At 40.3% G+C, this 21,734-nt stretch overlaps 1 protein-coding gene across 2 annotated transcripts in view; it reads left to right on the top strand.

Annotated features, from left to right (window-relative positions):
* The window catches only part of HOMER2 (homer scaffold protein 2), a 120,040-nt gene that overhangs the window by 39,939 nt on the left and 58,367 nt on the right, over positions 1-21,734 (top strand). Inside the window, exons 1-2 of one of the 2 annotated variants that reach the window (XM_030578597.1) lie at positions 6,514-6,691; positions 7,968-8,124. In XM_030578597.1, the coding sequence (XP_030434457.1) occupies positions 6,642-6,691; positions 7,968-8,124 (207 nt within the window). In that variant the 5' untranslated portion in view covers positions 6,514-6,641. Of the gene's footprint in view, positions 1-6,513; positions 6,692-7,967; positions 8,125-21,734 lie in introns of those variants that run through there. The other variant, XM_030578596.1, reaches the window with a different exon arrangement.

Below are 21,734 nucleotides of genomic sequence, written 5' to 3' on the forward strand. Positions count from 1 at the left end.
TAGCCTTTTTGAGCTCATGCGCGCATAGTTACTCAAAACCGTAAGTGTTTGCATGATCAAGGGCATGATACCTTAATGCCTGAACCTGACAGTGACTCCCTACAGCCAGGCAAGTCCTTGCGGCTCCCTGTGGGCACAGCAATTTGTTGTTATCACACACAGAGTCAGTTGTGGGAACAGGGCTTTGTTTTCAGCTTGTGTGCATGGAATAAAACCACAGCTTGCACTCTTTCTGTATTACCACTAGGAAAGGGATAGATAAGAAGATAGAAAATATCATCATATCACTATATAAATCCATGGTAGGCCCACACCTTGAACACTGCATACAGTTCTGGTCACTCTGTCTCAATAAAAATATATGAGAATTGGAAAAGGTGTAGAGAGAGGCACATAAAATGATTAGGGATATGGAACAGCATCCACATGTGGAGAGAGAAGAGACTACGAAGGGGAGGCATAATAGAGGTCTATAAAACCGTGAATGGTATAGGGAAGTGTTATTTACCTCTTCACATAAGACAATGAAATTAACAGGCAGCAGGTTTAGAACAGCCATAAGGAAGTACATCTTCACACAATGCACAGTCAACCTGTGGAACTTATTACCAAGGGATGTTATGAAGGCCAAAAATACAACTGGATTAAAAAAAATTAGATAAATTCATGGACGATAGGTCCATCAATGGTTACTAGCCCAGATAGTTGGATGCAAACCTATGCTCTGGGTGTTCCTAAATCCTGACTGCCAGAAACGGAGACTGGACAATGGGATGGATCACTCAATAATTGCCCTGTTCTGTTCATTTCTTGTGAAACATTTTGCACTAGCCGCTCTCAGAAGACATGATGGTGGGTTAGATGGATCATTGGTCTGGCCCAGTTGGCCATTCTTGTGTTCTTACCAACCCTAAGCATTCAGAAGGCCCATAAAAGCCATGATGGTGATTTAGAGTTCACAAGATTCTTATAATTTTAGCATCTTTTTGCCTTTTTTTGTTGTTGTTGAGGTTTTAACATTTTGGTTCTTCAGGCTTTTCTCCATGACCATGGTGGCTAGAAATGCATCTTTTTTTTTAATGAAAGTGGACATTTTTGTGTAACCAGATGATTTCATGTTCAGGGGCTTTAAGAAAAACACCAAATATCACAAGAGGACTCTCTATAGAATCATGAGAAATGGCAATGCTGTTGCTCGTATTCAAATTTTTATAAACAGCAACGATCCTGACAATGAAATAAATCATCCATAACTGTAGAATCCCCCCCACCAATACACATACTATTTTTGCACTTAATTTGTTTGTTCATTTATAGTTCATGAATGAAGGGTGCAGTTATAGTGATCACAGCTATCTGTTGCACAAGAATGCCTACTTTCTGGCCGAGTGGTTTATCATGAATTGCTGGGTTATGCCTCTACAGTATTCACAGCTGTTTTCTTATATATGATTGAAGATAGAGCCATCTTTGGAATTCTTTCTAGGGTACATATCCAAAGACAGGGAGGGACTTGATAGCTATGATCGTGTTGAGCCCAGAGCTGTGGTCAAGTCTGTGTCCAGAAAGTATTCAAAAATGCCAATTTAACACAGATTTGGTAATTTATTCACTTGATCTGATTCTGAACATAAGAACATAAGAACGGCCTTACTGGGTCAGACCAAAGGTCTATCTAGCCCAGTATCTGTCTACCGACAGTGGCCAATGCGAGATGCCCCAGAGGGAGTGAAGCTAACAGGCAATGATCAAGTGATCTCTCTCCTGCCATCCATCTCCATCGTCTGATGAACAGAGGCTAGGGACACCATTCTTTACCCTTCCTGGCTAATAGCCATTTATGGACTTAGCCACCATGAATTTATCCAGTTCCCTTTTAAACATTGTTGTATTCCCAGCCTTCACAACCTCCTCAGGTAAGGAGTTCCACAAGTTGACTGTGCGCTGTGTGAACAACTTTCTTTTATTTGTTTTAAACCTGCTACCTATTAATTTCATTTGGTGACCTCTAGTTCTTGTATTATGGAATAAGTAAATAACTTTTCCTTATCCACCTTCTCCACATCACTCATGATTTTATATACCTCTATCATATCCCCCCTTAGTCTCCTCTTTTCCAAGCTGAAGAGGCCTAACCTCTTTAAGCTTTTCTCATATGGGACCCTCTCCAAACCCCTAATCATTTTAGTTGCCCTTTTCTGAACCTTTTCTAGTGCTAGAATATCTTTTTTGAGGTGAGGAGACCACACCTGTACACAGTATTCGAGATGTGGGCGTACCATGGATTTATATAAGGGCAATAATATATTCTCAGTCTTATTCTCTTTCCTCTTTTTAATGATTCCTAACATCCTGTTTGCTTTTTTGATGGCCTCTGCACACTGCGTGGACATCTTCAGAGAACTATCCATGATGACGCCAAAATCTTTTTCCTGACTCGTTGTAGCTAAATTAGCCCCCATCATATTGTATGTATAGTTGAGGTTATTTTTTCCAATGTGCATTACTTTACATTTATCCACATTAAATTTCATTTTCCATTTTGTTGCCCAATCACTTAGTTGTGTGAGATCTTTTTGATGTTTTTCACAATCTGCTTTGGTCTTAACTATCTTGAGTAGTTTAGTATCATCTGCAAACTTTGCCACCTCACTGTTTACCCCTTTCTCCAGATCATTTATGAATAAATTGAATAGAATTGATCCTAGGACCGACCCTTGGAGAACATCACTAGTTACCCCTCTCCATTCTGAGAATTTACCCCTCTCCATTCTGCTCCCACAGCGTGCCTGGTTCATAATTCCCTGGGATGTGTTTAGTTTAGTTATATTGTAATTTTGTTCTAAATGCAGTTGTTATGGGTCCAGCTCATGTTGTTTCAAATAACTAGTGTACATGAATAGAGTATTTATTCCATCATCTGTGTATTTGTAAATGTTGCTGTGCCTGTAAATAAATAAAGCATACAGAAAGTAAACTTGTCAGATTTCATGGAGCATGGAGGAGACTTTATTTTAAACAACACAACCTTAGAAACTTTTTTTCTTGTTTTATATCTTGGAGGTACACCTCTACCCCGATATAACACGAATTCGGATATAATGTAGTAAAGCAGAGCTCCCGGGAGTGGGGTGGTGGGGACTGCGCACTCCGGTGGATCAAAGCAAGTTCAATATAACGCGGTTTCACCTATAACGCGTAAGATTTTTTGCCTCCCGAGGACAGAGGATATTGGAGCAGAGGTATATATGAGGTTTCATTTACATTACAATGTGTGCTATGGAAATTGAAATTTGAAAGTAAGTAACCTAGCATATTTAGTCTTGGGAGTGTATTCAATAATTTACACACAATAAATGTGTAGTGATGTTGAAAATCTTTGGAAATGAAAACTATTAAGCTATGCAAAATTAAACTGGTGAGAGTGAAGATATGGTGTAGCTTTGTGTTTCGTAGTCCTACGACTATTAAGAGTGAACTAGAGTATTAGACTATTGTAGTGCTTTAGCTACTTATTAATAGGGGTGTATCTTGTGAAATGAAAGCTCTGCCCGTTTGATATGGAAATAAGTTTGGCAGAGGTGGATTGGGCTTGCCTCTCTCCCCCTGTTATCTGAGCAAACCTTGCAGGGAGATGAAAAGGAGAGCAGCAGAAGGAAAGGATTACGCTCCAGTGAAAACAGCAATACTACCTGGAGTTTTCCTATGCTTTCCGATGTCACCAGCCACTGCTGGATTTTGAAGGGACTGCACATCTTGGTTTAACATACCCATTCCATTTTTAATAATCAGGAACCAAAGATGGCAAATCAACACTAAATGACATATCTTAGAGACGTCTTGCTCATACTATGTAGTAGCGAGTGCCAGTACTGTACTCTGTTGTTGGAAGTGTTTTGTAGGGCACATAAAATAACTACATTTCATTCCAACCTGGTGTTTGGTAAAATGGTGTCTCTATAAACTACAATATGTTTATATAAAAGAGATCTTGGTTTTGCACATTATTATTCTATGTCAGTTGCAGGGTATTTGCACTTGAAATGTGACTAATACACATTAAATATGCATGGAAAATCTGTGGGGGAGGTATAATTTATAATGGGACTGAATTATTCTCTTACATCTTTTGAAGTGAAAGCTGTATCATGAGTGCAAGTAAGAGCAGAATTTGGCCCTCCTGGTGTACTCCAAATTTGACTGGCTGGTTGTGAATGTGGCTTTTACGTGATGGTGCCAGTTAGAAATTAAAATGTTCATTGGGGAAGATGCATTGTTTTCAGTGTCTGTTTCCTCTTCTCTTTGTCAGTTCTTGCACTTCTCTATCTCTCCTCTTTTTTTTCTTTTCCTTCACTGTGTGCTTTACCCACAAAACTAAAACTAGGGGTCACCTGATGAAATTAATACAAACAAGAAGTAGTACTTTTTCACACAACACACAATCAACCTGTGGAACCCATTGCTGTGGGATGTTGTGAAGGCCAAAAATAACTGAGTTAAAAGTAGTAGTAGTAAAGTTCACGGAGGACTGGTTGATCACTGGTTATTAGCTAAGAGGGCTGGCATGCAGCCCCTTGCCCAACACAGTTCTTAATCTCTCCAAGAAGCCAAAAGTGGAAGATGGAGTGGATCACTCCAGAATTGCTCTGTTCTGTACAGTCCCCGTGGAGCTCTGGTATTGACTGCAGTTGGAGACAGGATGCTAGACTAGACGGACCATTGGTCTGAGCCAGTATGGCTGTTCTTATGTACTCATCCTCTTTATTTCTGTCTCTTCCAAGTCTTTCCCCAGAATATTTTCCCTAATTGTGTTTTCTAAACTGGCCAATCAATCTCTTCATTCCCCCTCACTCCAATATCCACCCTCTTACACACCATCAGCCGTAACTTAATGTTGCATACACACCCTCTTGCATGGACTACCAGGCACCTTGATATGCAGAGGACTAAACTGCAGTGAGGTCTCACTGCTCAGAAGTCAATACCATTTGAAAAGGCACGACCTTACCCGTCACCCCAGTGGCTGGATTCCTACCAGGTTGCTGCCCCTGAACATTTTTTGGCAGCTCCATTTATTTTTGTAGATGCCAGCTAGTGTAAGTGTTTTGAGTAAATTGGAATGCCCTCTCCCAAACTCAATCTGCCGCTGCCACCGCCACCACACACACACACAGCATCCTGGGTGCTGGGAGGAGGAGCTTTCTCTCTAGGCTTTCCCTCCCACCCAAAGATTCCTGACTACCTCAAGACTGGAGGTGGTGAGGTTATCAGCCTCTATTTTGGGGGTTTAACCTTCTCAGTAAAAAACTCCAGTGTCTGCCTGAGCGCAAGGTTTCTTTCCCAAGCTGCAAAAGAAGACTGAGTCTTGCTACTTTGACTGCTCCCCAGAGGGTTCTGAATAGCAGTACTGGAACTGTCAGTCTGCAGACTCAGGATACAATGTTATGTTTGTTATTCCCACAGAAAATACAGAGCAAGGCAAACAGGGTGAGGGAAGATATCTATTCCCTGGCTGCGGAGCTATTTAGTATTTTTTTAAGAGCCCAAGAGCAAGTACTTTAAAGGGCAAATTTCTCTGACTTCCCCATTATGGATAAACTCTCGCTGCTTACTCAGGTGGCAATCGGATATGTTTTAATATGAAGATAATTATTGGCATGGCAGCGAATAGACTCACTTGTATTTGCTTAATAAAAACTTGACATGTGAGTAGGCTTTAGGCCTCTTAACCTGAGTATTTTATGACTGAAGTAGTCCATGTGTAGCATAGAGAAATGCCCCTTTTTTTCTAGCTAAGCGCTGCACAAATATTAGCATTTGAAATGAGAGCCAAATTCACATACCTAGGACTACATATAACATCAGTCTCAGAGAGCTACTGATGAGAAATAACTGGAATAATTTATATTTCTTCACTGACATAATGAGAAAGTCCCATTGTATTTGAAGTGTCTTCCTCATGAGTATTGAATTTGGCACAGCCATCCATCCAGAAACTTACTTAAGAGCTCCTGAAAAATTTAAAACCTTGCATATGTCTTAAAGGAAAAAACATTACTACCGCACTTGCATGTTTTCATTTTTAGGCCTCATTAGGCTTTTCATTAGCAAACCATCTTTGCCAAGTTAATTCTACAGTTAGAGTAGCAGATATGCCCAATGTCAGTAAATTTACAGTTCTGGATTTGTATCATCATGTATTATCTAGCACCTAGAGACCTCAATCAGGATCAGGGCTGGTTTGTGCTACATGTTGTGCAGACAGAGCAGACCACAGTCCCTGCCCTGAAGATCTTACGGCCTAGAGGTATGTCAGCATTTTGAGCTTGAGGTGTAATTTCCAGATCCAGGGCACACCCTCACTAGCTCTGATTGAGCTAGGGCACTAAAAATAGATGGGTAGCTGCAGCAGTGGGAGGGGCTAGCTGCCTCAAGTAGGATCCTGTCTGAGATGCTAGCTGTGTACTCAGGGCTGTTAGCCCCTCCTGCCTCTCTCACCCTGGCAGCTACGTTTCTATTTTTAGTGTGGTGGATCTGTCTTCTCAAGCTGGAAATTACTGTTCCAGCTCCAGGTGTAGCCATAGCCTAAGATAACACAACAAGTGGTGTAACAATCAGCTGGGAGGAACAAAGGACTGAACATGATGGAAAACATGCAGGCCAGATATGTACATAGATTGATGGTTTTGAGGTGGGTAAATTTAAAATATTTATAAAACAAATATCGGAGATTCCTACTGGCTTTCTACGTAGACATCGTTAGTTAGCCTGGTGCAGCCTATTCAGTTTGTGTGTTGTAAATATCCTATTTCTCTGCGGCTGGTATGGTGGGTTGTACTGAAATAAACTGACATTTCTGCATCCTGTCTTAATTATGTCAAGATAACATCTTAATTATATAATATTCTGTATGTGATATACTGAGTGGTGATGTCATGTAATGTTCACTATTTATATAATCAGTTAGCCCTCAGACTCGGGGAATAAAATATTATATAAATATAGTAGCGTTTGCTTTACAGTTTAAAATTTAACTTGGATGGAAGTACAATTTGAAGTGGAAACAGAATATTTACTGACATTACTGCCATAATAATCCTAACTGCAGTCTTCAAACCAAATAACTTCATGTTTATCACATGTATTGTTCCTCCAACCCTGCTGCTTCTCTACTCTCATGTTATTTATGCTGTCATCCTTAAAAACAAACCTGTACTTTGTGTGGAATTCTCATGTTGGGTAAAATTGTCTGTGAATTGACTGTGTTATAGTTAGGAAATGAAGCTGTGGGGTGGGACCCCAAATACTTCACCCATAAATACAGTTTGTTGAACTACAATTTAATTCAACTTTTTTTTTTCATGGTGGTTAGCTACTTTGCAGCTAATTCAATTTTCCTGCATATCTATAGAACAGAATGAACGAAAGGACTGAAATTTTAGTATGTAAATAGTAATACTGAGCATTTGGTTTGATAAAATTGTAAGGAGACTCTGCAGTGAGTTCTGACTCTAAGTAGTGACTCATATGGCTGAGTGGTATGAGGAAGGAAAGCTGTGTGTTTTTAGAAAAAGCAGATCTATTTGGCTAAGATGTGTGTCAATGTAATTTAATTGAAATAATGTGCTAATTTGCAGAAAAAGATGTTAATGTTTTAAGTGTCCAGTTATGGCAACATGGGAACTAAAATTGAATTTGCAGTAGTGGCCCAAGAAGGGAACAAGGTTAGTGAGTTCAGGGAACTAAATGTCACATGGTAAGGCTAAGAATAGGTATAGAATGCTGGAGTGCTGATTCAGATAGTAATTTTAGTGCACTGTTTTTCTGTTTAGAATTCCAGGGTTATCTCATTTGAACTGTGAGGTTAGGTCTGCTGTTTTCAACATGGTTGATCAAGAGCAGACTTCTGCAACATTTCATCTTCCACAAACTCATGCATCCATTTCTCCTGTCCCTCCCTATTCCAGAGAACAGCCCATCTTCACCACCAGAGCACATGTCTTCCAAATTGACCCCAGCACCAAGAAGAACTGGGTTCCTGCAAGCAAGCAGGCTGTAACTGTTTCCTACTTCTATGACAGCACAAGAAACAGCTATCGGATTATCAGTGTGGATGGAGCCAAGGTAGGAGGTTGACAGATACATCTAGGATGTTTATTGATTGGAGAGCATCGTATGATGATGCTCAGCATTAACTGGTAATAGATCTGGAAGGGCCAGCCTACAGAGATAATTGAATAAACACTTAATTTTATGTAATCCACTCTGTTTATTTGTACTGTTAAAACTTCGAGTGCAGAAATGGAAGTGTGTGTGCGTGTGTGTGCGTGTGTGTGTGTGTGTGTGTGTGATAACAAATGGCTTTCTAAACACAATCATGTTTGTGGAGGCAAGACTAGATCAATTAGAATAGCTTAACATCTTGGCAGGCCAGTAGTTCTTAGTGTCAAATTTTGGCTAGTATTTGGCTGATTGTGTCTTAAAATATCGTCCATTAAAGGTACATCTGAATTTTTGTGGCCATTTTTAAAGGGTACAATGGGAGAGTTGCATGCTCAGACTAGAGCTATTAGTTTTGAAGAGAGGATTGTCTACCTCTTAGGATAAAATAATGTGTCTTCAGTGAGTAATTATGCCCTCCAGCCTGCACCTTGATAGACTGTGCACTGTTGGTCACTTTTTTCAGTCTGCAAGACATAGTCTGCTATTGTAATTCCCAACTCCATGCAACATTCCTTCTAGCACAGTAAAAAAACTGAAGAAACTCCACAGTGCTGCAGCCCTTCTCTTCCGCCCCTCTCCTTTTAATTAGTTTTTATTGTTTTTGATAATAACTAGTTAAGGCCAAATTCTGCCCTTGGAAGAATGTCTACATTGATTCAGTGGGAGCCCCAGAGGTGCATCGAGGGCAGAATTTAGCCCCTTGCATGTTTCCTTTGTTAAGAGAGAAACTGGAACAGCTTCTGTTTACCACTTAATTCAGTGGCTAATGTTAGCAAGGCAGAGTTCATTAACCTGTGGTTGTATTCTAGGTTAATCTTTTTTCCTCCCTCATTTTTATATTAGTCTGGCTAAAAGCAGTACAACTTCAGTGACCATTTTATTTAAAATATTTCTTTCTTTAAAATAGATTATGAATTAAAGTTTTATTTTGGCCTTAATAGAAGCAAATAAACATTTCAGTTGCTTTGTTTGGGGTGGCGTACATCACTTGAAGCTTGTGTGCTCCCTTGTGGTGCTCAGTGTGCTTTGAAAGGAGCCTTGGTTTATTCTACCAAAAGACATTAAAAAAGAGCAAAAAGCCTGTCAGCATTAGGGTGCACCAAATGAATCCCAGTCATTTGAAATTAAAAAATCTCCTGAGACACGTTCAGCAGAGAATGAATTGTTCACCAACCTCTGGATTGTCCTTCCTCTTTCCAGAATAGTGGGCCTGTGCTGGCTGAGGAGCAACAGAATGTTAACACTGGCCTCCTTGGAGAGTCCCTCATTACCCCTTCTGTGGAGTCCTTTCATGCTGGGAATATAGGCTGAAAAAGGAAGCCCGGGTATTGTGCTGCCAGATTCAGCCAGTACGCATCATTGTTATAGCAACTTTTTTCCATCCAGGAATCTCAGCACATTTACTAATACCAGTTAATCTAGCTTCATAATTTACCCTGTGGGTCAGTGCTTTTATCCCCATTTTAAAGATGAGCACACTGAAGTATGGATCGATTAAACTAGTTGAGTGAGGAAGTCTGTGATGAAAAGAACTTAGATTTCATGACTCTCCATCTTATGCCTTAACCGCAAGATTTCCCTCCTCATAGGCGACTGCTTTGCTTAGACAAGTCAATGCAGGACATGCTGAGAAACTTGCATAAAAATCACATTGAAATCCCACTTCAGCGCATTTGGTATGGTTTTACCACATCACTCTGACATTATGTAGCAACAATAAAATAGTGCAGTGCAGTTCATTCAACGTTGGTTATTACTTGGTTGTGTGAGCTTCATTTTACTTTCTTTTCTTTTTTAAAAGCCTTCATTGTTCCTCTGGGACTACATGTTGAATTGCAAATATGGAAAAGAACGTAGGGTCGATCTAACCCCTTTGCTGCCGTTGTCATTCACAAAGTCGGGGGCTGGCTGCATAATGCTAACTTAATGAATATTTGTTATCCTTCTGACGTGCCAACAGTCTGACAGGTCATGCTCCTTGAAAGAGTGGTTTGTTAAGGGGAAAAACATGATTTTCCTAATAATTCCCCAGTGTTTAGGGAGCACTCAGTGTGTCTGTAGAGGGCTATGCAGTTTTCTCTGTATGGAAATGTATTGTACATCTATAGATAACATAAACAGTTAAGAAAACATGAAGTAAAACAGGTTTGAGAATGAAATGTGAATAGTAAGTATCTCCGGCTGTCTGACCAGCATTTGTCTTCCCAGCAGAATGGTTTCTAGAGACAGTGTGTCACCTATAAGGATGGTCTAGATGAGTTAAACTACATGGTAGATCAGGGATCCAAAGACACACACACAAACCTTAGCCACCAGAGACTGGGTAGTGCCTTTGCTGTAACCTCTCACAGAAAAAACAGCTGACATATTCCCCTTTCCAGATAGGCTGTTAGTACTTATGTCAAGTGTGAACATAAGAATCTTTTACAAGATACCATTACCAAGGAAAGGAATAGAGCAGTATGTCTTTTAATTACATAATAAGAAAGGGACTTTGTAACTTTTTCAAGAAAGTTATTTCATCATAATTCTTGAAGGAATCATTCGCTAGAGGCCGTCTGAACAGGAAGATACAGAAAGCTAAAGAAAGTAATATTGACAAATAGGGCTTGGAATGTTCCAGACTTAATGAGGCAACCATTGGCTCTGCCATATGAAAACCCCTAGTCTTTTAGGCAAAAGTCAGAGTGTGACTTAAATTGGGGGAAAAACATGAGCTAATCAGTGGCTGGTTACTGTGCAGTGTGCGGGGGAAAGCTTAGGCCAGACTCCTCATTAAAATCAACCTATATTATTCTACCTTTAGAAACACAGAGACCTGAAAGAATGCAAACTAAACAGAGCAATAACCTCAATCACCCTTTGGAGTTATGCATGGTACTGCCTGGATTGGTTTTAAAACAGTAAAACCTTCAAGTTCTAAATATTTGTTAAACAAGGAAAATTGAGGTTGGAAAAATAGGAACCTAACATTTCCATAGAGAATCTGAGAATTAAAACTGTTATTTTCAGCCCCCTCCAAATATGGGGGCAGTGACAATGAGCAAGGGCTAGGTCTCCCCCGCCCTCAATATTGCACTTCGCTCTGTTGACCCAGTGTAAGACCGATAGACCTCAGTTATCGATGGGTGGGATTGAACCTGGGGCCTCTGGAGTTTAGTGCATGAGACTCTACTGCATGAATTAAAAGCCATATGGCTGTTAACTCAGGGTGTACTGCAGATTCATTAGTCTCTCTCTAAGTGGTCTTGGTACCACTAGATGAGACAGAACACCGCACCAAGGAGGGGTGTGGGTTTCATACTTCCCCTAGCCTGAGGAGGTACATCCGAGCTGAAATCCCAGATGAGCCCATACTTGTGACATCAACAGACACCGGTTGTTGGTGGGTGGGATCGAACTTGGGGCATCTGGAGATAAATGCATTAGCCTTTACTGCATGAGCTAAAAGCCATATGGCCCCTAGAGCAGACTCATTAATCTCTCTAAGTCAGTAGTCCCCAACGTGGTGCTCGCAGGCACCATGGCGCCCACCAGGGCATCTGTGTGCGCCCGTGTACTGGCCGGCGGACAAGCATCCACTGAAAAGCGGCATCACCAAGAGGTGTCACCGCCAAAACGCTGCTGATTTTCTGTGGCATTTCGGCATCAACACCTTTTGATGTTGCTGCTTCTCAGCGGCATTTCGGCGGATGCTTGTCTGCCGGCCACGGTCCTCGGTGGCTCATCATCCAGCGCCCGCCACCCAGAAAAGGTTGGAGACCACTGCTCTAAGTGGTCTCGGAGCCACTATATGGGACAGAACACCACATCCAGGAGGTGTATGGGTTACACTTGCACCAGTTAATCTTTTGAGAAAATATTCTATTCTGTCCTTAGGGAAAAAAATTACCCTGAGAATTAAAATCCAGTGATAGTTTGCGATGGAACAGATATTTTGAGACGGGTCCGGCAGAGAAACCTGACATCTCATGTTGTGATTGTGACAAACTGAAGAAGATATTTCTATGAAAATGATTAGACAGAGGGGCAGAAAGAAGAGCAATGAAGCAAGATCACAGAGGAGAAAGACCAGCATGTTTCAAGACTGGATCTGGTAAATATATGCTACAGAAATGATAACCTTCAGCACTGTAAGGAAAGCTTTCATTTCAACTACAGAGTGACCATTCATTTGCAAAGCCCAAGTTTTTGTTTCCATGTGATATGAAACAACATACAGCATATTTTCCCTTGAGAATTAACTGGCAATGGCCAAGTGGATGATAACCTTGTTAAAATACTATATATAGTAAGGAAGAGTCCCAGGATACAAGGTTTTGTTATCTGACAGACCTGCGGATCAAAGTCAGTGGGCCTATTCGTGGAATAAAGAGCAACTCAGTGTGAATAAGGATGGCAGAATCAGGTCCTTGGTGTATATTCCTCAGAGTGAATATAATAAAATGAATAAGCCTCTCTGCAAAATACTTGTCCTTCAAATTTCATATCCTGTCATACGAGATGAGTAAAAATATCACATGTTGAAAAGGAAGTTTCTACTGCTGAAGACAGCTTGGATTTCTTTAGGGTTTGTCTTTCTAATCCTTGCACCAGTCGGCATTGCTAGTTAATACAATAGCTCAGCGCCTCTGCACAGAACATACATTTCTTTGTTGAATATTTACACAGTGAAAAGGGGGTGGATTTAGGAAACTGAGCTCTAGAGTTACCACTTTCAAGAAAACACGCTGCATACTTTGTGGATGAAAGTGAAGTGGTTGTGAAAGACTGGAGGCTATTTTTTTTTACATTTTGGGATGTTCTGCCAAAAGGTGTGCATTCAGATTTGAGGAATTTGCAGTTAGTGCTGTCAGGGGTCTGAGAGAAACATACCTTTCTCTAGATTTTGTTTTGGCTTCTATATCTTTATCTTTTTCTTTGTCCTAATTTCCTATATTAGAACAGTACTGAATCTTTTTAAGAAAAATATTTGGAGTGACCTTGAGAAGCAATTCCATACTGCTGCCTTTTTTTGGCACCACATAAAGACTTCATACCACATGCTATGAAAATACTTTGCTAGATACTTTCATATTCATCATAACAATTAACTTTACATCTGAGAACTGGTGGATCTGATTTGTAGCAAATATAATGCATGATTTAGTTGCAATTATTTATATTTCTTCTGTGCATATTCCAAGTGAAGATGTAGTGATATCCTGATTTAACAGATTAATTAGCTGGGGATATATATAGTATGGCTGAACATATCTGTGGGAATCGCTAATGGATTCCTCCCCTGCTACTCCCTGCTGCTGTGACTATGACAGTACTGACATGCATAAAGTCCTACTTTTCCATGCCCTTTATAGATTTCACAGCATTTAGCTCCATTGTGAACAGATTGCTGGGAGGCAAATGGCTTCCCACCTCTGCTTTTGCCCTTGCTGACTTATGGACCCTAAGGGAAATGTATGTTAGCTGCAATTATATGTTGTACAGTGATTGCACATTTTGTCTACATTTTTGGTCATGTCATCCACTAAAAACAAAACATATATCCTTGTAATCGGAGATTCACCTTTGTCAAACCTAAATTTCCTGTTCTGTGAGCATTACAATTTAATGACCAGCAAATATTTTATAGTCACAAAATGCAGAGGAGGAGGAGGAGAAAGCAGCTCAGGAGTCTTTAAAAGTGATCTGAAAAATGAAGTGCTTTGACTTTTTTTGCTTGTTTTTATAATGTATAAAGAATACCTGGAAAAATATTCAGAAAGAGATGGGGAAGGGGCATGTGCATGGAGAGGGTTCTGTTTCCTTGTGTTTTTTTTTTCATTAGAAAGTCAGGTTTTTTCTAGCCAGATTTTATTTGCTGTCATTATTTATTTGTTGTTGGCTGTTTATTTTATGGTAGCACCGGAGTGCTGGTCAGGATCCTATTGTGCAGTGCACTCTGCAATTGTGGAGGATGACATGGTCCCTGCCCTGAAGATCAGTTAGTGACAGGATTGTGACATCCAGAGAACTTGTGCCAGTGAAACCTGATCACATGAGCAGAAAATGATACAGACTTTTTAAAGACTTTTTTTTTTTGGTCCAGCAACTCAAATGCCTTAATAAACAGTTTGGTGGGTGAGAATGTTCTCTTCAGCACTCCTTCCCACCTCTTTGGTTAGGAGCTGAGCTTGATAGAGATTCCAGTCCACGTTTGAGTCCTCCAAGAAAGACCTCTAGCAAAAAAAAAGGAAGAATTAACTTGACACTACTTACATTTTTAACATAAAACATTCAGCAGAAATAAAAATTCAGCAGGAAGAAAACACTTCAGGCCTTCTTTATATTTCATAAACCTCTTTGAAAGTTAACTGTAAGGTGAATCAAGATACGGCTCAGTATCAAGGTCAATAGCTTTTTCCTTTGGACACCTAAGTTCAAATGAAGGTTGACTGGTTTTACTAAACTCCTATGCAGATTTGTTCACAGTAGAGAAACCTCAGCACAATTCTCTTGAGCAGAAACTCCCAAGGCTGGAGTAGTTGAGGTGCTGCAGTTTAGGAAGTTGAACATATTTGATCACCTTATTCTCATTACCCATGAAATATCAAAACTGCTAACTTTGACATGATTATCAACACAGGACTTTGTCTGCTTTATGATTCTAATATGTTTTCAAAAGGAATTACCAACTAAGGAAAAGATTAGCATGAGGTGAGAACAGCATGGTTGGAACTTTAAAGATTCTATATAAAGTGTAAATGTAGAGCTCAGTTCTGTCCTCCTATGTTTCATGCATCCCTATGTCTGTTGTTATTAACATTTTGTTTTTATATAAGAGAATCAGCCATTAAATGCATGCATATTAGCTGAGGTGTTCTTATGTATGTAGTGATGCACTGTAAATACTGTTTGGGTTTAGAAACTGATATGTTAAGCTGCTGGAAGCCCACACTTTTTCTTATCATTGTAATCAGTCCTTACTCAGACTCATCAGAACAAGCAGTTTTGCTCTTTGAGACAGCTGTAACTTAGTCGTAGCTTGAGACATCACAGCATAGGTTAAAGAAAAATGCTTGAATATAAAGATCTGTGTCCTAGTAGCAGTGGCAGTTTAAATAATGCACTTGTAAAAGCTGTCTGGAAAATCTGGAGTTGCTTCTTGCAATCTTTTTTCCTTTGTAAATAATGAAAAGGGATTGGGCTTCAGTCTGAGAGGCAGCTGCTGGTTTTGTTATGAAGTTCTCCTTCATTTTGCATGATGAACAAATTGAGCCAAGGGGAGTATTTGTCCTACATCTGAGGCAGGGTCAGTTACCACCATCCAAAAATGGACCTTGCTGTTTTTTTAGCTTTATTTTCTAATTACATTGGAATAGTGGAATAAGTTACAATGAATGAAATCTACAGAAGACTGGTTCTAATATGCACTTCATGAGGTCACTGGAAGACACTGATGAATAGTTCTGTGGTGCACACTTCTTTTAAAGGGATGTTGAAAATTGGAAAGGGCTCAGAAGAGTCACAAGAATGATGCAAATTATTAAGAACCTGCCTTAAAAGTGAGAGGTTTAAGAAGAGGTTATATGAAAGAGAAGGTTGAGGTGACCGGATCACAGTCTGAGTATCTGCACAGGAGAAGATTTCTGATAGTGGGGGCTCTGTAATATAGCATACAAAGGCATAACAAGGTTGGCAATGGCTAGAAGTTGAAACTGGATAAATTGAAACTGGAAATAAAGCACAGATTTTCAGCAGTGAGGACAAATAAGCATTGGAACAACCTCTCAAGGGATGTACCCGATTCTCCATCACATGAGGTCTTAAAATGCTTCTCCATGACAGAAGGTCATCAAGATATGATGTCTTGCTAAAAGGTATGATACATTTCACCCAGAAACTTGACACAGGAGTCACTGGGTGAAAATCTTTAGCCTGTGTTATGCAGGAGGTCAGATCAGATTATTTAATTGATCCCTTCTGGCCTTAAAATCTATTATTCTAGTTCTGCATAGGGTTAGTAGTAGCTTATGGTTATCTGAATTTGTGGTACAACAGTATTAAATGGTATGGTAACCTAAAATAGCTTGAGTGCTCTCTAGCTGTTAAAGTTAAGCATAACTATTACAGGTCCTTGGCTGGTCCCACCAATTGGTGCTTGAATTAGTTGCAGCAGCCTGTCTACATGAGGGGCTCCCAGAACTGCAAATGCTGGTTGAGCTGAACTGGTGTGAGGGATGGAGGGAAAATTTTGAAGAACATTTTTGGCATAGACAAGACCTGAGGCTGTGAAGGGAACAGAAGATTGGTTAGAACTGGGAAATGAAATGAAGTGGGATCTGTTGTGTCCTGATTTGGCTTCAGGAGACTTGATGGGTCCTTTGAGACTATGTATGTATTAACTAGGAGTTCCGGCATCTGTGCAAGATGGGTTGTGTTTCAGAATAAAATATCATCATGTGGAGCTTTGTGATTTGAATGGCTTGATCATTTGTACTGTAATTTATTTTCACACTATTGAAGTCCAAGTGCAAGATCGCTCATCCCTTCCTTTGACTCGCAGGATATGAATTCTTCAAAAGCAATCCTGTAAACCTAGTCAGACATAGGTGACAAATTGTTGGCAGCAGCTGCATGGTGGTAAAAGTGAGCTGGACCAGCTCCACATTTGATTATGATCTGATCCTGTGCGGTTTGTGTCTGTGTTCCTGTGGGACAGCCCAGCTGCTTCTCACTGGCTGTGTGAAAAGACCACCCAGAATTGCCTCCAGCAGATTAATGCTGCAAAAACTGCTTTTCAGATACAGTTTGTGGAGTATGTTGGTCACAAAGCATGTGCATTACAGACACATTTTAATCATAGCATTTTCCAGTTAGTAAGAAAATTGTTCCTTTGCTCAAGCTGGAGATCACATTTAATTGGTGGGAACACCTATACTTACGGAAAAACTAATGACAATTCATAATCACCTCTAACCAGGTGGTTATCCAAACTGTGTGATATTATGATAATGAAACCTGAAACCAGGCAAAGCGCCCTGATGTCCAATTTTTTGTTACTCTCTTAAATTCAGGCCAGGCTCAGTGAGGTTAATGGATATTTCGGAAAATCCTGCTCAGGTCTTTGGTGAGCATGAGCCGGTAGGTGGCATCAGGTGAAAAATCACAAACAGCTCAGAGGCTGTTGCTGGGGTCATGAAACCAGGCACAATCTGCTGGGGCTTTTGGCGTCGTTAGATTTCAAAGTAAAGCTTGCAGGGGCGTGAACTGATGAAGATGAGTGTCATGTAGCGCTAGTGGTTAGAGTGCCTCGCTTCGGCTCACCAGAATTCATTGACTATGAGAACACTTGTCATCATGTATGGATTCTGCGTGCTCCTCTGTAGCCCTTCTTTTCTAACAGGAATAAAAGCTGTATACCTTGAAGTTTATTCCCAGAAGTTTCCTTGATGAATCAGCAAATGCTTTATTACGTAAGCCTTCCTCCCTTCAAACAGGGCATTTTTGCTTTAACCCATTTTTTTAGTTCAGCCACCAAAAGTAATAAGGAATAATTGACGTAAGCTGTGATGCTTTTTAAAGCTCTAAGGATTGCTTGTCCAATGAAACAGCTTTTTACAGTGTTAGTTTCTCTTTTTCCCCTGGCTGTACGGCTGGAGGTGTCTAATGTTCAGAAATCCCCACACAACCACTAAAACAGTCTTGAGTGTTAATGTTTCAGCCATTCTAATCAAGTCAACAGTGCCAATGCAATTTATAAATAAACTATTGTAACATTCACTCCTTAAAATTTGTGCAGCAAACGTAATTTGATGCAATAGTCTGGCCAATTTTATTGCCATATTATTTTTTAAAAGAGGAAAAACAAGTAGAATAGAAATGATTTTCTTCCATGGAGCACACAGATATTATTTTACACAATCCCATAGATGTATATGTGTATACATAGAGGCATACGCCTTTGGCTGTGTGGATGTAGAAATTGCCAGGTTGGATCAGACCAGTGAGCCTTCCATCTAACTGTGACCAGACTAGATGCTTCCAAGGAAAATGGCCAGGAGACATTCTCATCGCCTGTAAATAACTTGTCCATGTTCCTTCCTCTATCAGATATCAATTATCTACCCAACAGTATGACTTTTGCAATACAGAGTCTTTTTAGTAGACTGTGGTTACAAGTTCAGCCTTTGGGGGGCAGAGAGTAAGTTGCATTGATCGCTCTATCGTAGATTCAAAGAGTGGCACCGAATTGCTTCAAAAGGACTTCCAGTTAATCTTCCTCTGAGAGAAGAAGGGTGTCATGAGCTTAGGGGTAGGGAAAGGGGAAGAAATAGTAACAGAAATTAAAAATATATATTTAAAAGTAAGAGCTCAAAACAGAATTTTTCTTTTTTATATGTGCAATGAAGATGTAAATATATTGCTGCACTGGAGCAGGCTTCACTACATAGGGATGACTAAATTATGTCATGTCCCCTAATTATACCTGCTTCCCCTCTCCAGTTCCAGCCCATGTGATCAGTATGAAAAGTTTATGACCATAAACAACCAAGTAGGGAGAGCCTGTCCAGATTGGACTCTCTAGTACGTACTTGGCCATTTCCGTTCCAAGATAGGAACGTTTAGAACAGCAACATGAGGCCTTTATCCTGAGGCTGCTGTAATGTAGTTACAGGGGTGTAGAAAATGTCAGACGTTTTGTAAGACTTCATACACGTGTTTGTCAGTAATATGGTGGCTGCACAAAAGACAATGTGCTTTTGTTAGGCACAGAAAATGTGGGTGTTGTGTAACCACAAACTATTTTTGTGACATATAATTATAGTGTTTTCATGTACTTATTTCCAGTCACCAGGAAATCATTAAAGGGTTAGCTCCACAAAGGAAAATTAGGCTCAATGCTGAACTCTAGGTGCCCTGCCAACTAGTGGAATCCATTGCCCCGAGTTGGTCACCCAGGCTCCCTATACAATGCATAGGAACAGTTAGGCGCCTAAGAATGGGATCCACAAAAGACTGTGTGCTGAGCTAGCCAGTGGGAAATGGTGAACAGAGGGGTGTGGCCTAAGCCCTGCCCTTCAAAGGGATTTAGGTGCCTATCTCCACCTGGGATTCACAGTCACGAACCCTCCCCTGGAGTTAGGCATCTACGCTGGATCAGGCCTTTTTGCAAAGGAGGAGCACAGACTTGAATGTGGTTTTCCCACATCCCAGTGGGTGCCCCAGCTACTGTATCGTGGACTCATTCTAGTTCAGTGAATAGTCTATTTTATACAAGTGGAACAGCTTCAACAGGAGAGCTTGAGAGAGCCCCCACCCCAAATACCCCATAGCTTAGTGATTAGGACACTCCCTCACAGTTCCTACCACTCTCAGGCAGAGTGGGGATTGGAACCTGGGTGGCCCACATTCTGCATGACTGATCTAAGCACTGAGCTATAGAATATACGGCTGTGTTTTGTGCAGGACCTGATCCATTAGGCTGGGAAACTCCTACTTTGTGAATATCACAAGTTTAGGCTTTGCCTGTGACCACGAGCAGAAATGTGGGTGTCCTGGGGGCTTTTGGGGGGGAATGTAGGCACCTACAGGATTTGGTGGCAGCGGAGTGAGGGTTTTGAGGTTCTAAATTTTGGATTTTGGCACCTAAATCCCTTTGCAGATCTAGCCCCAACTATCCACTTTGTACAGCCTACAGACAAATTCGAAGGCTCCCTTCCCAGCTAGTTGAAACAATACAGGAAACTTTGCTTATATTCCTTATAAAAATCTTACATTAAATCTATAAGTAACAGTTCATATCAATGATTAAAAGTGCTTGGAAAGACAGACTGTAGACTTCCTACATGAAGTACTCGGGCTTTTGAATAGTGTGGGTGGTGGGATGTGTGCACTGTGCCTTCAAGGGAAAAAATTTTAGTCAGATGTCTAAGCAGACACTGGAGATTTAGACTGGATGACACCGCCGAACACTCCCCCTCCCCCCCGCAAAAAACAGTGGAGATGTAAATTACCTTGAAAGATATTACATTCGGAGTAGGTGTAGCTGTAAAATTACCTAGTAGAATTCACGTAAACCAGGAACATTTTTTCATTGCATTTAGACATGTTTCTAAAGTAAGAAAGTAAGGACTTCATCACAGAATTATTTTCTCAGTGGAAGACTTCTTTAGTCTTTTTTTGTTAGTACTTTTACATCTGTTCATAAAATGAGTTAGGAGCCATTTCCAAATGTAAATCATATGTGGGTTTTGTTTGATTTGTTTTAACTTGGGGTTTAAAAACACACTCCCATCACTCAACTTGACTGTTTTGGCTGGATGCAAGGTAGATTCATAAGGCAAAGGGATGTGAAGAATGATCAGTGTTGAAATACCAAACCTGCCGGGTTAGTTTCACGTACAACAGAAGTCCCCGCAAATAACCAGCCTTGCCAGATACATGGGGCTAAAATGTGGGTCTCTTGTTCAGCCCCTGTAACTAATTATCTGGTGATAAAATCAGATCTGGTCTCAAGTATTGTCCCACCAATGCTCTGAGCCCCTCAGTCATGTGTAAGTGATGTAGAGGAGCAAAGAGGAACATGAAGAAAGAGGAATTACAAAGCTCTTCTTTGAATTGTGACCTATCCATATTTAATACATCCTTATCTTCAACTCATCCAAATTAAAGCAAATGGTACATGGCAGGTTGTGCAGATGAATCAAGACTAATGCATGCACACAGCAGCTACGTTCAATTTCCAGTGAATGGGTGTTTCAGATTGTATTTCTCAGGGTGTAGCAGCACTCAATTTTTAGATGCTTCTCCCACAAAGACTTTGCAGAAAGGGTGAAAAGAAAACTTGATCACATTCACTGGTAGCGATTATAACAACTGTAATTAATCTGCCTGCATCACAGGCTCACTGCTTGAGCCAGAGTACTGTTCTCAATTTCTGACTCCTTAGTTGCTGTTGGATTGTGTTTCTTTGCTCTACTCCTGTGCTCTGTTTCTTTTTATAGCAGTCTTGATTAACAAAGCTTTTTTAAAATATATATTTTGGTGGACTATAGACAAGGAAGAATACTCTAGATATTCAATATGACTGGCTTTGTAAGACTGGCAGGGAGATGATCCAGCATTACATAGCTGTAGAGAAGCTGCTTATTGGTGGCAATCAACATGCATGTGCCAAAATGAATTTGTTAGCTATGACTTTGTTTTTTATTTGAAAAGACTGAAAGCGTTCTAGGCTTAGGTGCCATGCTAAGATAGGCAATGTTCCTCACTTTGAAATTTGAATTTTTGGAACACTTTGCCAATACCATGGGCAAGTGATACACTTCTTCCCCCACATTTTCCCTTTTAATTTTTTTGTGCATGAATACCTTCTAAGATCCTTCTTCTCGTGTGGAGAGCCTAGCACCATATTCTTCTTCCTAGTGGTTTACTGGTGAAAGTCCTAGGGAAAAGACAGTGTATGTAGGTCTTGAAGCTGCCAAATGAGTTAAATATGATGTAACATCTTTATAAAATGGTAATACAAA

Source organism: Gopherus evgoodei, chromosome 10, assembly GCF_007399415.2.
Source record: "Gopherus evgoodei ecotype Sinaloan lineage chromosome 10, rGopEvg1_v1.p, whole genome shotgun sequence".
In the NCBI taxonomy this organism is placed as follows: Eukaryota; Metazoa; Chordata; order Testudines; family Testudinidae; genus Gopherus; species Gopherus evgoodei.